General features: G+C 35.9%; 1 protein-coding gene across 7 annotated transcripts; it reads left to right on the top strand.

Annotated features, from left to right (window-relative positions):
- Positions 1-19: 19 nt before the first annotated feature.
- Positions 20-17354, top strand: LOC109097359 (non-homologous end-joining factor 1-like). 7 transcript variants are annotated; one of them, XM_042757703.1, is made up of 10 exons: positions 22-123; positions 790-970; positions 1215-1433; positions 2413-2551; positions 2635-2693; positions 13489-13672; positions 14103-14185; positions 14632-14720; positions 15099-15162; positions 17011-17354. In XM_042757703.1, exons 2-10 carry the CDS (start codon positions 815-817, stop codon positions 17347-17349), a joined length of 1332 nt encoding a protein of 443 aa, XP_042613637.1. In that variant the 5' UTR covers positions 22-123; positions 790-814; the 3' UTR covers positions 17350-17354. The 7 variants fall into 7 exon arrangements, with proteins under 7 accessions (XP_042613640.1, XP_042613637.1, XP_042613642.1 ...); XM_042757708.1 differs by lacking the exon at positions 17011-17354 and adding an exon at positions 14934-15016 and having other exon boundaries at positions 24-123; positions 15099-15217; XM_042757705.1 differs by having other exon boundaries at positions 66-123; positions 801-970.
- The last annotated feature ends 87 nt before the right edge of the window (positions 17355-17441 follow it).

The raw sequence follows: 17441 nt of genomic DNA, 5'->3' as shown, positions 1-17441 counted from the left end.
GTTGGATAATAAGTATTTCGTTTTTATTTATAACCTTAATACCGGAACTCTTCCTCACGGAACGTTTTAATCCTCGTTTGTTTTTCCGGGGAGCGTGCGTCAGTCGAAACGGCCCCTTGTTTGGTGAGTTGATAATGGAACAGTCTTCACCCATTAATCATTAAAAAAGTTTTCTAAAAATCTTTATGTATCTAAATGTCTATGTGAACTATTTATTTAATCCATTTTCAGTTTATGCAGATCTAAGGAAGCGTGACATATATTGCGTAAAACAGAACTGAAATAATGCAGATGTCACCCTTCTAGTTAACCATAGTTTGATTATATATTTATTCTTAATTATTCTTTATAAATTATTCTTTATTCTTAATAATAAATTCGAAATTTCTGCATTCGTTTTAGAATGTCTGGTGAGGCTATACAGAATCAAACTTTGCGCAAGCCTCACCAGACATTCTAAAACGAATGCAGAAATTTCGAATTTATTATTAAGAATTGATGAGACCATATGTATCATAGTTATACTATGTACATTTACTACTGTGGGAACTCTATTATGTTATTGGAAGTGTTTTGGGACCGATAAATTGTCTTTATCTCATTTCTAAAATGTTAAAGTAATATATTTTATCCTAAAAAAAAAACAACATATATTTTTTTTAATGGGTAACATGCTTACATTAATATAAGAATGGTGGTGAAACCACACATGGATTAACCAGTGGCAGCTGTGCATGCTGTTGTTGTTGTTGTTCATATGAAGTTGTTGTTGTTGTTCATATGAAGTAGATTGTGTACAGTGTGCTGTGGGGAAATGGAAGCAGACCCGTGGGTGCCGGTGAATATTGGTGGTTCTGATCTACTGGCCAAAGCCTGGTTCGGTGACACACAGTACAGGCTTCTGCTGAGTGACCTGAACACTGTGTGGGAAGAGGACATGACCGCTGAGGACATCCAGAGTCGAGCACAGGCAAGAACGTACAACACTGCTGCTATCTAGTTGATTTGCTTTTAATTCAACACTTTAGGACTTCAACTGGTGCTCCATTAGCTCTTATATCTTTCTTTAGCATGAATTAAATCGCTGTGAAGTGGCAAACCATACTGTAACATCAGCTAAAGTCACTCTGAATTATATAATTATGCCCAAACCTAGGCGTTCTAGCCTGTCAGTATACTGATTTATTCTCGTTTTCTCTTTCTCTGTGTGAAAGGATCTGAATAAGCGTCTGAGGGCTCCTACACAGGCTTTTTTCTCTCATCTGTGTTCTGTGGCACAGCCTTGTTTCTCCAGTCAAAATGATGGTCAGATCTCTGCTGCGCACATGATTCTTGAACAGCATGGTGACAATCTAACGGTCAAACTCAAAAGTGAGCTGGCTGGGTTGCCGTTCTGCTGGGAGTTTCGCTGCACTGCAGCACCCGTTGGCGTGGTATGAATCTTATCTAATAAAATGATATCTGCAGCAGCTATGATGTAACATGGTTTCAAAAGAGTTTGAAAAAATCTAACATTTACTTTTAACCCTGTAAAGCCTAACACATTAAATAATAGTCAGTAATTGTTTTGAAATGGAACAGTTTATTGAACCTTTAGACAGTATCTATTGACAGATGGATGGAAATAAAGTTTGTTTATGTGTTTTTGTTGACTCATATTTTAAACATCAGGCTTTTATGGCTCATATAATATGATATAGTAGAATATGGAGCTACTGGAGGAGGGAAAAACATCTCGGATTTATTCAGAGGCCCTGAGCAAAAAGTTTGCAATTTGGTGCAGTTGCTGAAAAGATGAAATTCTGGTTCCTTGTAATGTAAAACAATGAGATTTTTTTTTTACTACCTACATAAAATGCATATCAATATCAGTTGCCACTCTTTATTTCCAAAAAAAAAAAAAAATGTTTTAGTAAGATGATATTTAAAAGCTTAGTTTTATCAAAGCTGTGTAGTTTTTATGTTGAGGTCAAAACATATAGTGCAGTGCAGTACAATGATAAGAGATCAAATAAACATTCCTCAAAAGCATGATGGGTAATTTTTTTTAAACTCAAATTTTAACCAGATTAAAAAAAAAAAAAAAAAAAAAAATTGAGTTGCTTCGGTCTAGTAAGTGTTCATCTTAAAATATTACTAACAATATGAAAGTTATCCTTTATTTTATTTAAATTAATATAAATATTTTTCATCAAAAAGACAACTTGAAGGTGGGCAGTTTTTGAATAATAATAATAAAAAGGGCTTTTAATTGCTAAAAAAAAAAAAGTATAAACTAACAACCAATTAGCAGAAGGCATGTAGAAGATTGTGTACAACATGTTTTTTGGCAAAATTTGGATCATGTTGATGATCTCCAGGCTTTATAAATTCATGTATCAAATATACAGTGTGTTTCCGCTTGTGAATCAGGTTTGCAGGCAGCTGGTGCGCCCCCTGCTGGCAGTGACTAGAGTCCTGCAGCGGCAAGTGGAGGATCTAGCAGCTCTTTTGGCTCGGAAGGATGTGGAGATACAGGACTATCAGGAGAACGGAGCTGTCCTAAGTAGAGGTAACAGTCACATGTGCAGTTTTCTTGCATACTCTCTTGTGTCTGTTTTTAGCTCGCTCTCATCTAAAACTCTGCCCACACAGCCAGACTACAGACGGAGCCGTTTGAGGTGCACAAGTACAGGGAGAACTTCTTCACAAAGGTGCGAAACATTTTTACGTTCAGTCTCCTGCTAATTTTACCCTGTGTGAACAAGCGCCGTCAGGACTAGCATGCATGTGACACTATGATTTAGATATGTGTATGTACAGAAGTCAGGCCCCTGTGCTGCTTCTAGGGTTTGCTACGGGAGAGAGAACTGCGAAAGCTAGACAGGAAGAGAGACTGGATCTGTGTTTGACTCGGAGCTGAGGGTCACCACGCACACACACACACACACACACACACACACACACACACACACACACACACACACACACACACACACACACACACACACACACAGTGTATAATTAGGCTGTGGTTTGTGGAACTCAAAGAGTGTTTGCAGTGACAGCTCAGTTGTAGCGTTGCCTCAGACTGAACTGTCTATTGACTGGATAATGTTTTATTTCTTTTTCCGCCATAGGTGTGTGTGTGTGTGTGTGTGTGTGTGTGTGTGTGTGTGTGTGTGTTTGAGTATTTCCTGATTTTTTTTTTTTAGTAATGAGTGGGATGATAAAACTAGTGTTTATACCATGATAGATTTTTAGGTTTGAAAATGTTTTGAAGGATTTAAATTTTTTCTAATTAAATTATTCCCTTTTTTCAATTACAAAATATGTTATCAGTTTAACAATTGGAGTCAAATGTTGAATTTTACATTTTACATAAAGTTGTGTAAAAATCTAGAATTTCATATGACTTGAGAATGATTCAGATATGGATCTGTGCTTTAATGGAAGCTGTTAAATCTCACCTTTTGTACAAAGCAGGATAATTAAAGGTAACTAAAGCTAAAACCATAAAAACGTTTTCACTACCTGAAATAAAATGTCAACTGAAATGAAACAAAATAGTTTAACTTCATGTACTAAAATAACTTAAACTGAGGTAAAATATTAATAAATATTTAAATTAAGCATAAAAAAATTAGTGATTTAAAAATTTCAAATATAGCTGCAAGCATTGATTATCGGGGTTCAAGTGCTTTAAGGCCTTTAAGATTCTATGCTTTAGGTTCTAGGCCAACCAGAAATTTATGACTGACACTAAAACACATCCATGATGGAGAATACTCTCACAGACACACACAAACACAGAAATGAAATAGTTAAACTATTATATTAATACTATATTATACTATAAAATAGTACAAACACGCACACTGATTTTGCTGCAGATATAGATATTATGCCAGATTATGATTACAGTGAAACCTGAAAATGTATATAAAATTCACTGTTTCACTGTAATCATAATCTGGCATAATTGTAAAAAAATTGATATGATATTAACGAAGTGGTAAACTTTGACTAAATGTGATTTTTCATGTAATAATATTGATTTTATAATGTATAAATGTGGATCCAAAACTAAAACCCCTAACAAACACACATTTCTAAAACTTAAAAATTAAAATACATACATAGAAATGAATTTAAGACATAAAAAAGTATCTCAATTGGACTAAAATTGCATTGGTACAAAGATGTTCATGTGATCAATGTCACTAATGTACTTCCAGTTGTGCTCATAAGTTTACATACCCCTTGAAGAATATGCAAAATGTTAATAATTTTCACAAAATAAGAGGGATCATGAAAGTCGCATGTTGTTTTTATTTAGTACTGTCATGAATAAGGATAACATAACGGATGTTTATATATACTACAAAAGACAGAATAATAACTGAATTTATAAAAATCACCCCATTCAAAAGATCACATACCATTGAATATTAATACTGTGTGTCATTTCTTGGATGACCCACGACTGTTTTTATGTTTTGTGATAGTTGTGGCTCTTAATATAGTTGTTCATGACACCCCCAGCTCTTAATGGATCATGTTGCCTTCTTGAGCATCAGTAAAGGTTTTCATCTTTTGTAATTTATGTTATGTATGAGTCCCTCAGTGGTCCTCAGTTTGAAAAGATGGAATTCAAAATCATACGGTCACTGCTGGAAAGCGGTCAAATATGCAGAAGATGCAGGAAAACCAAAGAATGTGCAGGAGCTGGAGGATTTTTCAGTAGAACAACAGGCAGTTTAACTGTTCAGGACAAACAAGGGACACATGAACAACTATCACAAAACATAAAAACAATCATGGATCATCCAGGAAATGCCACACGGTATTAAGATTTAAGGGTGTGTAAACTTTTGAACAGGGTCATTCTTATAAATTCAGTTTTTATTTTGTCTTGTGGAGTATATATAAACATCTGTTATGTGAAATAGCTTATTCAAGACAGTACTAAATAAAAAATACCATGCAATTTTCATGATCCCTCTTATTTTGCATATTCTTAAAGAGGTATGTAAACTTACGTGCACAACTGTATGTGATTAGTGATGTAGAAATAATGCAGAATCTTAAATATTTAAGTTTTCAATTTCAAAACTTTATTGATAAACTTACATTTTTATTTTCATGTTTACATTTAGATTGTTGATCCCAAATTTTCAGTGTGAACAGAGTTGGCCTGAACTAATGGATAAAATTCAACTAATGCGTTGTCTTTTGACTGGCTGTTTTACGGTGTCTTTGAATATGGCTCGTTCTGAACTAACTATTTGATATTTTTGAATTTGCACATTTGAGTTAATTGTCTGAAGCAATCTGAAGCTGTTTTTGCAGTAATGCTAGACGTATTATTCAATCCCTTAGAATAATCTGATCTTTTCATTTACATCCATCAGGTGATTTCAGTTGTGAAGTGTTTAATTCATTACCTGATGATCACCATAATTTTTATTTATTTTTAAGCCTTTTTTCACTGAATGTTCAGCAAAACCGTAGCTTTATCATGACATACTGTCATATATAACTACTCATACCAGGGGTTTTGGTTGTACCACCATCCCTAAGCAAGAATGCCAGTCAGTCACGCTTCTGACCGCTCTGCCTTACGGTCATTACGAACACACTGACCACAGTGGGAGGAGCCAAAACCGCAGTCATAATTTAGACCAGAACTGTGTGTTCATGGGCCACTTTTTGTTCTTTTGATGAGTAATGTTCTTGTGGCTGTGAGATATTTATTGGATTCAGGCATGAGCTTTAATTTCAGTGCTGGTGGCCGTGTTTTCTGCGTGAGGTGAGTCCTTTGATAGGCCTGTGTTTGATCTCTGTCCGTGTGTATGTGTGAATCCACCGGTATTTCTCACTGGCCTGGTGAATGTGCAGTCAGATATGTGTGGCTTGACTTGGTGGTGTGAGAAAAGGATATGAGTCTACTCACCCACTCGCCCAACGTACCAAACACTGATATACTAGTCGCCCCTTAAACTGGAGGAATTCCATCCCACAGTGACACCAGTTTTTAAGATGCATTACTCAATGGCATTCACAGCTGATTGATGTCTGATGATCAGATAATATCATTAATATATATATATATATATATATATAGAGAGAGAGAGAGAGAGAGAGTAGAAATAGAGAGAGAGAGAGGAGAGAGAGAGAGAGAGAGAGATAAAATATGCCAAGGGGTAATAATGGAACAGCAATTTTAAAAAGTGATTTTTCAATATTATATATAACAGGATCTGCTTTTTCATGGGTTGAAATAAAAGGCTTTTTTGTTTGCATTTTTTTTCAACAATTTTATATTTAGAGTCATATTCTACACACATTCTGTCTTTTTGTCATTATTTTCTATAGCTATATATATATATATATATATAAATATACTAATTATTTTGTGTATTTGGTGTAATGAAATGTGTATATGTGGTTTTAGGTTAAAAAAAACACATTATTTTCCACGTATTGTAGATTACTGTTGCTCCTCTATGCTCCCCTTCTGAAACGCGATGACCTTTGCAAAGCTCATCGTTCTGAGAAGCGAGGTGTGCTCTGATTGGCCAGCTATCCAGTGCGTTGTGATTGGCTGAATGCCTCAAGCATTCTGTGATGCAGTGTCCTGGCCTGGAGCGACGAGACAAAAACATTAAAACCCATTACAAACGAGGCATTTGTTGCATCCAGTGGGGACATAATTACTGAGTATAATGACTTATACTGTGTTTTTACACGTTGCATTGTGTTTCACACCGCGTAAACATAAAACCATGTCTGCATTTGTGATCAGAGAAATGACAAACAACAAGTGCTACTCTACACTGCTCAAAACTTATGTTTGAATCATCAGTGGCAAATTCTTTAAATATGAAAATGTACTTACAGACTGTGAGTCCAAAGTGCCAGACTTTCCTTGCAAAGTTGGAATTGTCCCACTTTATAGAAACAGACACTGGTATTGTAGGCTACTGTCCCAGGAAACAGTCCTCGTCCTCCGTAAAATGCGCTGCACAGATCAGAATATTTGGTATGAACTTTTCTGGAACAGTGTTGTAAATACAATTTAACCACTGATTTCTAATCGTGTCCTCTTTTGGAAGGCCAAACAAAGTAGTCTCACTTTTTACAATGAAACACAGCGTCTTCACAACATGGCGCCGGCGGCAACAGCGAGAATAAAAGTTACGCATTCTTTCTTTGCATAAACATTTTGGCAGCGTTATGCAAATCTTCCCACATCGTGACGCAGAGATGTGGGGGCGTGTTAGAACGAGCCATTTTAGGGGGGCGTGGTTGACTCTTAACTTTTATAAAGAATATCTCTTTGGATTTGAGACTTTAGTATTTGCAACTTTGCAGATCTTCTTTATGCACCAAGAGCTGGTAACACTCCAAAGATAAAGGAAAAATTGAAATCGCATCATATGACCGCTTTAAAAAGGAGCACGTTTGCTACCTCCTAGGCCATGGTTTGGAAAGGCCTCCAGATGTTTAACAATACTTGTTGTATATATTAAAATGTGAGCTTGCACGTTATTTGATTTATTTGGACATATCAAAGTCATTTGACTGCCTCTGTCTCACAATACAATGGGAAATTCCACTCCACACTGAAGACTCAAGTCAGAATTAAAATGAAGGTGTGTTTGGAAAAATGTCTCACTGAAATGTCAAACAAACATAGCAAGACTCTGGAAAAATGGAGTCCGTTCTTGAGATTCCTGATCGGAGAAGCCTGGATGAGAGTGTGTTTGATGGGTAGATGGATGGGCCTGTTTGAAGTGCTGTCTATTGGCCTCGTGTTCCCGTGAGTTCGTAAAGCTGAGTTTGAAAGACTGAGAATGTCTACCTCAGACCGGTGATACATGCTTAGGTTTTTTGAGGGGAGAGGAGAGGGTGAACGTTTACTTGTGTATTAAGTGGGTGTGTGTACTTTGCTTGATTAACACAAAGACTTGTTTTAGGGTCAGTATTAGTGGGCATGTTGTCCTCTTTGCAGATCTTTTGGGGTTGAATGTATTTATGTGTGAATGTGTTTCTGTGACGCAAACTGTTGGTTTTTTAGAGTTGTGGCCTAAAAAGAGAAAATTTGACCGGGTGAGTTGAGAAACCAGTTTGGGTTTGGCACTGATGGAGTGACCCTTCCCACTGTCACACCGAAAGACCAGTAAAAACACCCCAAATCATCCTCCATCTGAGACATATATACATATTCTTCTTAAAGTGCTTTAGTCCAAGTTAAAGAATGGGCAAATCTAGACATACACACTATCGTTCAAGAGTTTGGGGGCTCACCAAGGCTGCATTTATTGGATCAAAACTACAGAAGAAACTTCAATATTGTGTAATATTATTACAGTTTAAAATATATTATTTAATATTAATACATATTTTAAAATCTAATTTATTTCATTGATGCAAAACTGATTTTTCATCATCATTACTCCAGTCTTCAGTGTCACATGATCTTTCAGAAATCATTCTAATATGCTGATTTGGTGCTCTAGAAACATTTCAGTAAATTTCAAATAACTGCAAAGAAATAGCAAATTAAACAAGAAATTTTATAGAAGAAGAACTGAAATTTGTCCCTGGACCACAAAACAGTCTTAAGTCACTGGGGTATATTCGTAGCAATAGCCAAAAATAAATTGTTTGGGTCAAAATTATTGATTTTTCTTTTATGCCAAAAATCATTAGGATATTAAGTAAAGATTATGTTCCATGAAGATATTTTGTAAATGTCCTACTGTAAAACTTAATTTTTGATTAGTAATATGCATTGCCAAGAACTTCATTTGGATAACTTTAAAGGCGAGTTTCTCAATATTTAGATTTTTTTTTGCACCCTCAGATTCCAGATATTCAAATAGTTGTATCTCGGCCAAATATTGTCCTAACAAACCATACATCAATGGAAAATACAAAGATCTCATTTTCGAAAAATTGACCCTAATGACTGGTTTTGTGGTCCAGGGTCACAATTTGTGTAACTTCATACTCTGTTCTCCTGGATTTTCTTCCTACATGTACATCAGCCATCCTGAGTGAGGCTGCAGGATGTGACAAAGGATAAAATAACTTTTCCATTCTTTTCTTGAGACACTTATTGTTATAGTATGTAGGTTCCTGTAGGTTCCTATAGATCACTTTCGGTGATCTTAGAAAGGGAAAAAAAAAAACATGAGTAAGTATGTAGCCTATATGTGGGAGGGGTTTAGTATCTGTCTTTCTATCTATTTACATTACCAATCAAAGGTGTGTTTGTTGGTGTCAGTAAAATTAAAAAAAAAAGTATACTTTTATTTGGCAAGGATTGATTAAATTAATCAAAGTGACAGTAAAGACATTTATAATGTTACCAAAGATTTCAAATAAATGCTGTCTGTTTGAACTCTCTAACCTAGGATTCCTGGAAAAAAAAAAATAAAGGGATCACGGTTTCCAAAAAAATATTAAGCGGCACCGTTTTCAACATCGATAATAAGAAATATTTCTTGAGCAGCAGATCGGCATATTAGAATGATTTCTGAAGCATCATGTGACACTGAAGACTGGAGTAATGCTGACATGTCCCCTGTGAGTGTGTGTTTTACTGTTAGACACCAGGATCTGTCAGGTGTTCATGCCTTAATTCCAGCTAAAGCTCAAGACGTAACTGAAGCTCTTGGCTTTTGGCTTTTATAATCAACCCAATCTGATAACCATGAAACCCATTCAGGAGCACTTCTCGAGGTCAGATGTCTCTCTTTCTGTTATTGCTTCTCTCTCTCTTTCCCTCTGTAGTTCTGGTCCAGTTTTCCACGGGGTGAGCTCTGATCTGTAATTAGTTAGCTGTAGCTGGGCTGTGGTTCACTCTGCCTCTTTGAAGCCCTGAAAAGAGCTGCCCTGAGCTGCCAAACACGAGTCCCTCACGTAAATGTAATAGATGGAATGAAAACATCATAGAAAATATACAAATACATAGCAAAAAGAGATAACCGCTACATTTTAATACTTTCTAAAGGAAGTTGCTGATATCATTTATCAAAGTGTTGTGATGTGGTGTTTGGTGTGTTGCTATGCAGTTGCTAGGGTGTTCTGTGAAATATGCTTCAGTCCCTCCTTCATTGTACATCTATGGGAGGTTTTACCAGTTTTATTACTGCAAAAAATTGTCCAGTCAAGTAGAAAAGTAAACACACCTCTCCTTACCAGGCCACATAATTTGTTTTAAGGTTTGTTTAAATCCCTAACCCTAAGTATGATAATAAAGTGATGTTTGTCCTAGTACGCACCACTAATAAAGACATCTAGGGAGTGTGAGACAGAGGGTGAACTGAGAGGAAGAGGTAATAGATATTTTTAGGAGGGGGTTTGCCTGAATGAGAGTGAGGACAGATTTATAGAGGACTGTAAAATGAAGCTCTTCTCTGGGTTTAATGCATGACGTCTATTTAAGACTTCACCTGCATTTATTTGTTTCCTTATAGATTGTGTGTGTGAGACTGTTGCAGTGTGTGTGTACTTACGTAAAATCAGGTAATAAGGAAAACATGCATAGTTTATTAATATTTAATGTTAGTTGTTTTGGGGCTGGCAATGTGTTTTTTTTTTTTTTTAAGATATTTCCTTACATTGTATGTTTCTTTTGGTGAATTATTAAATATAATTTGTTGTAAAACATAATTTTATGGCCTTGAAGAGCAATGTAGGAAGGGAACATTATAAATAATTGTTAGTCTAAACAAAAATGAACCACTTTGTGAATCGCTTCATAAAGATCTTGTTAGCAGCGTGTTCAGAAAATGGTCATTTTCATGTGGTATTTTACTTAATATTAATCTAACAAGACACAAAAGGCGATTTTTGATGCTAAATTTAATTTTCAATAAGACTCTAAATCTGAATGAAACCATGAAAACTGGAACCTTAAAGATCATTCCGGGTAATATTTCACCATATATTACCCGGAATATATATATATATATATATATATATATATATATATATATTGATCTGTATAGATAGCAACTTTAAAAAAATAAAGTATTTTTACAATCATTAGTATTTTCTATTTTTTTTTCTTGCTCATTTAAGCACTTTCTCTCCGAAATTCTCTTTAGTAAAATGTTATTTTCTATTACAGTCATGAGAATCTTATATATTATATATATATATATATATATATATATATATATATATATATATATATATATATATATATGTGTATATATATACACATATATATACACATCTGGATAATTGATCAAAAGTTACAGAAAAGTAACGCTTTGTTAAAAAAAAACCTGAAGATTATTTAAATATATGTTTGTAAAAACTCAAAAATATATTAAAATACAAAATAGTTATTTTAAAATATAATGATATTTCACAATATTAATACTTGTAATGAATTTTCACAAAAGATTGTGCTGCTATTATGTCAGATTCATAAATTGGCACTGATTTGTTTTTGGGCACTGGCTTTGTAGGGTGTACCAACCAAATTTAAAAACTTTTTTTTTTATGAAGTACACTCACTCAGTGACTTGTTTAGTAAAATTTTACCAGAAAAGAGTTGAGATTTATTTTTATCATGTTAAATAAAAAATAAAAAATTTAACTGCTGTAGTTTTGTGTTCAGTTGGCTTGTATTTAGTGTTTATGTAACTCTTGGAAATTTTTTTTTTTTTTTTTTTTTTTGCCATGAAGATAGCCTCATATGCTGACATGGAAATAAAAATAAAGAACTACTACATATATGAGATTGTAATAGATAACTGCCATTTTATTTTATTTTTTTATGTATAAACCTACAGGATTAATTTGTAAGTAATTGTGAGTTTCAAAGGTAATGAACATGTCACAGTTTTATGAAGTGGTAGTATGTCTCAATATCTTAGTACACACTCAAAAGTACATGCTTGCCCTTCACCAACAAAGTGTTGAACACAGAACAAGAATCAGGACACTCTCTGGAATCTTCCATTAGAGTCCATTGGTTCATAGTTCTTCCACAAACCACTAAAACCCAGCCAATGCTGTTTACCAGCTATGAATAGATGTATCAACATGATGCACTAACACATGAACCGCTTTTCCTGACACTTCCCTCTTTGACGCACACAGATGATGATGATGATGATGGATGATATCTGTAGATCCTCTGACCTGGTAATCAATTCCACTTTTAAATCTCACTCACAAGTTTAAGAAGAACAATTTAACTGCTCAACTGATATGACAAAAAGATGAAAAAAAAATGAAAGGATCGGGAGTGGAGAAATGATTTAAGGGGAGACAGGAAGTGCACACTCATGAACTGTGGCTTCTCTCCTCACATTGCCCTCTCTGTCCCCAAAGAGGAACTCAAAGCTTTCATTTATTTTTATGATATTTCAACAAACTAATAATAAAAATAAATCAATGTAAACCCCAAATGTCTACATGTATATTTAGGGGCCCTTCATTCATCCAGTGGTCACCAATCTCACCAGGTCAATATTTGGCAAGCTTATTTTGAGAATTTGTCCCCTCTGTTGTGAAAGAGAATGTGTTTGGGAAATGTGTGAATGCAGACATCTTTACCATTACCCTGTTGAACTTGCTGTCACCCAGCTTTTATCAATAACACGTCTTTGTTTTCATGGTTTTTCCATTACAATTAAAAACATTTCACTGCCAAATTTTAAATAGTCATAATGCATACTTTTAAGGTTTTGTTTTTAAAAAGACTTAATTTTCTTAAGGCAAATTTTATTATGTTTTTAAACAGCAGTGGACTTTATACGTGCACCGATCAATGAGAATACACCACCATGCAATATACATGTTTCTGGTTACCAGTTCCAGTGTAGAAACACCCTGATCTCAGGCATAACTATGATTAATTTATTCTGCAGCTTCAAGTGTTAGATAATAGGGGGGTTATGGAGATAAAGTAATTGGTGTTTCACTAGTCATGTGATCTTAACATGGTTATGTTGCATCCTACGTTTTTATGTATATTTTAATGATTACTTTTAATTTATCTAAAAAAAATTTTTTTTATAAAAATATACGCATATGCATTTATATGTATGTGTAATAACACTTTTTTTTTCACCAAGGACCCATTTAATTGAGCAAATAATAATAAATGCTGTTCATTGAATTTTCATGGTTTTCACACAAATATTACGCAGCAAAACCTTTTTTTGCACTGATGATAAAAATAACTATTATAAATAATTGAGCAGCAAATCAGCATATTAGAATGATTTCTGAAGGATCAAGTGACGCTGAAAACTAGAGTAATGACTGCTGAAAATTCAGCTTTGCCATCACATACATGCCCTAAAACTTAATATTACAAAAGTAATTTTTTCCATTTAAAGCATTTTCCATCTGAAGAAATTAATAGTACTCAGAAAAGTAATAGTCCAAGACAGTTCCTCTGTGGAACTAATAAGTAATTAAATGTCCCCACTTTCTTTATGGTGTGGTCATTTTCTCTTTTCTGTCTACTAGATTGTTCCACAGATGGGTGTGACGCTGGACAGTTTGGGTTTTGACTCAGAGTTGCAGGCACTGTACATGGCCGTGAGCTCGGGGGAAACGGGTCCGAAACGTAAACGCTCTCCTGACAGCAGCCCTGCGGCAGAAGACAACCACATCTCTGAACATCACAAACATGTCACTGATGTCCCAACAGGTTACTGCTTCAATCATTCCAAACCTGTATGTCTGTGTTTCTTCTGTAGGACACAAAAGGAAATGATTTGCAGAATGTCCTGGCTGCTCTTTTCTACAGAATAAGCGAGGGAACTGGTGTTGTTATGCTGTAATTTGGCACCTGTATACATGTACGGCCAGCTTTGACATCGGTGGTATCAAACGTCATTGGCTTTTGCTGTGTGCCATAACCAAACATTATGGACATCAAATTTCACATTAGGCATATAAAGGCACCACATGTGAACGCGTGCGTAGACAGCTTTGTCAATTTCTGATTTTCAGTATAGAACACTTTTATGGTGCCTTTTTGTCATTTTGGAAACTTTCAGGCTCCAAAATGATGCATGAGAGTTATAAAGTTTGGAATAACATGAGCGTGAATAAATAATGACTGTTCTTCTGTGCAGATGTGGGTTCTTCACTGGCTTCTCAAGAACAGAATGATGTCAAAGGATCATCAGGAAGACCTCAGGAGGCAGACAGCAAACAGGTTTGCTCTTTAGTTTTTCTCTTAATTTAACAAAATAAATATTTGATTCATTCTTTCAGAGAACCGTCGTGCCATGAACCCATTGTTTTAGCTAATCTTTTCAACTGCTCTTTTCTAATCTTTAGTCAGCCATAAACCCATCATTGCTGAGCCTTGGTAGAGTTTGACCTCTGTGTTTGTTTTTGGAGGTTCAACAAAATGACAATTTAAACAACAGGCTACAAAATTTGCTCAAAATGTTGTACAAATATGCACCTACAATGGAAGTCTACCGGCAGCCATCGTATGCTTACCCTTAGACTTGCATACAAATTGAGCTAAGAGTCAAAATCATTTTCTGCGGCAATTAACAGAAATGCTAAAGAGTAAAGTTTAAATTATCAATGTTTTTAGACCCAGATTATTCCTTTAAGGGAACTAAAACCACTTCTGAATGATTCTTTCAGACTGTCCTGTTGCCATCAGCTGCTGCTGCTGGTTCTAAGGAGCGTTCCACCTCACGGCCAAAGAAGAAGAAAGTAGTGGGGCTTTTTCGGTGACTATTCGTGCCTCTGAATCAGAATAGTGCACATATGAACCCTTTAATTTTATGAATGCTTCAAAAATATTTGTATTCTTTTTAGGTTGGATTTTAAGTGATTACAGACATTTTTTTATTGGTTTTTAGTCTATATGCCCATCTTAAAGTTTCTCTGTTTTAAAAGTAATGAATAAAATATTGCATTCCTTAATACAAGTTCTCTGGCAGAGTTGGTGCACCCCAACCGGCATCGCGTGTAAAACATACGGGAGCGCAGAGAATGATGGCTAGTAATTCATAAGATGTGTTTTGTGAGTTGCAAATTCAAATCTGAGTGTCTACTTTTACATTTTTTTTATCAGTCTGTTGGGGGCATAACATTGTGTTTTACAGGACACTGACTGCTACAACTAGAAGGCAAGACAAGAAGGTCACTGATTTTGACAAAGTTTGTAAGGTTTGTGGCATTAGATATCCAGAGTTTAGTTCGAGGCCCTTACTAGCAAGTAAATGTGATATGCTTGAGCACAAATGTATGTGCCGCTTCATTTTCCTGGTCATGTTCCGTAAAATCATCGGACTTTTCAATGGAAGGAAATTCTGACCACAAACCCAACATCCATATTCCACTAATTTCTTTGGTTTTGGCTTAGCCTTTGTTAGAATTAGCTACCACTTTTTCACATCGTTTTATTAATCTAGAAATGTTGATTTATCCATCAGTAAGCATGACATTCAAGCTTTAGTTTTACCTATTAGTCATGCCTGCTTCTTATCTAATTCAGGCTAGAATAAGAAGGAAAGTGGACCAGACGGCATGCCAATAGTCAACAGTCTGACTCTGTGGAACTACTCTAAAACCTACTGAATTAACTATGAAGTGCATGATGCTTTAAATCTAGTTGTAGACTGGTAGAAGGCTCTGGTTAATCTCTTTTTACTGTAGTATTTTTGCTGTCCACTGATTATTTTCTGATGCCTGGCCAAAACACTCTCTAATTAAAATGTATTCAGCAATACCAGTAACATCTTCAAGCTGTCAACAGTGTGGTCATAGCGGACCAGAAAAAATGTCTGCGCCACTGAAGGAGACACAGAACTGTCATAATTTTCCTACCAGTATCATTTGGTAATAGTTCTGGCATTTAACTGGTGATTCGTCTTCAGTGGAGAAGCCATTAGTGTTATTTTAAAGACATTAGAGTTCCTGGGAAGGACGGCACTTCATGTCTTGTCTCCAGTGTCTGTCAGTGAAACTAAACCTGACCACCAATCACAAAAAATACTCATGGAGTATTTTTTATTATTAAAGCAAAAACGTTTTTTCTTGCCGTATTAAACCATTTAACACCATTGCTGAATCCAATTTTTATTAAAAAATATTTTTGGAAAAAATGGTTTCAGAAATAGTGGGACAAATAAGTTTCTTGTTTGATCATCTTTTATATAACATGAAGCAAATAAAACGTTAACAGTCAGCTGATAATTGGCACAATGATTATTGTCATCCAGAAAAGTGGGACTTGTTCTAAAAATTGGTCTGATGGATTTTGAACATCAATCATCACCCTTTTATGAGCATAAAACAAAATAAAACATGTCATCCAATACTAGAGCCTGGCTATTTCCTGACAGCCACATTGTACTGATTGGTGCTACACCAAGCTGGTCATAGCTGATTTAGATGATGGATCAGCTAGACTACAAGCTTGTGGGGCCACAGATGACCTGGTAAACCTTCCTCAAGACCACTTTGCACCAGTAACAAACCATCTACCAACTTCCAAACACCTTCACCACTCCAATCTCTCTCTCTCTCTCTCTCTCTCTCTCCCTCCCTCTCTCCACATATATATATATAGTCAATAATTTGACAATAAATTATTGTATTATTGACAATAATTATTATAAATTTTATAAATCGCAGAAAATTGTTTAAGATTCTTGTAGTGTTTCAACTGCAGCAAATATATTTTTCAATATATATTTTTATTATAAACCACTGTCCCAGTACTGTAAGTATTTTAAATATAAAAAAAACGTTATCTTTTAATAATAAAAAACTTTGAATTATAACAAACGTCTCCAAATGATAGGTGTGTGTGTGTGTGTGTGTGTGTGTTTGTGTGTGTGTGTGTGTGTGTGTGTGTGTGTGTGTGTGTGTGTGTGTGTGTGTACTGTACGTGTGCTGATGTACCGTGGACAGGCAGTAGAGCATTACTGCTGAGGTTCAAATGACTGGACACATCAGGGTCCGAGAGTCCAGACCTGTAATGCGCATCCTGTTTGTCTCGCGTCTTGGCAGCCGCCGGGTGTGGTACAGGGGGAGAGCGGCAGGTCTGATAAAGCGCGTCTGCCCGGAGGGGTGGAGAGGAGGGCAGAGACAGACAGAGGGCAGGACTGGCAGGGTGCGGCTGCTTCAGTAGCATCTGAGCTCGGGTCACTTCCATTTCCATCTCAACTGAGAGCCGCGCGCCACAGCGCAGTAGTCAAACAGCCGAGCCGGGAGCCAGAAACCGCTGCGGGGACGCGCACTCTGACCGCGGCTCTGCGCAACCAGGACCCGCCTGCAGGCGACTCTAAACGCGCGTGCCAAGATAAACGGAACTTCTCTATTTATTCCCCCTGTCTCCGCTTGGACTGAGAGAAAGCGAGTTTTACAGACCCGAGAGGAGAACCGACGAGCTGGCACCAACCTCACCGCTTAAGGAACCCTACGTTTGCCGGGGTGTCTTT

Source organism: Cyprinus carpio, chromosome A6, assembly GCF_018340385.1.
Source record: "Cyprinus carpio isolate SPL01 chromosome A6, ASM1834038v1, whole genome shotgun sequence".
Classification (NCBI taxonomy): Eukaryota; Metazoa; Chordata; class Actinopteri; order Cypriniformes; family Cyprinidae; genus Cyprinus; species Cyprinus carpio.
The sequence above is the reverse complement of the archived record's forward strand: the minus strand, read 5'-3'. Positions and strand labels throughout refer to the sequence as shown.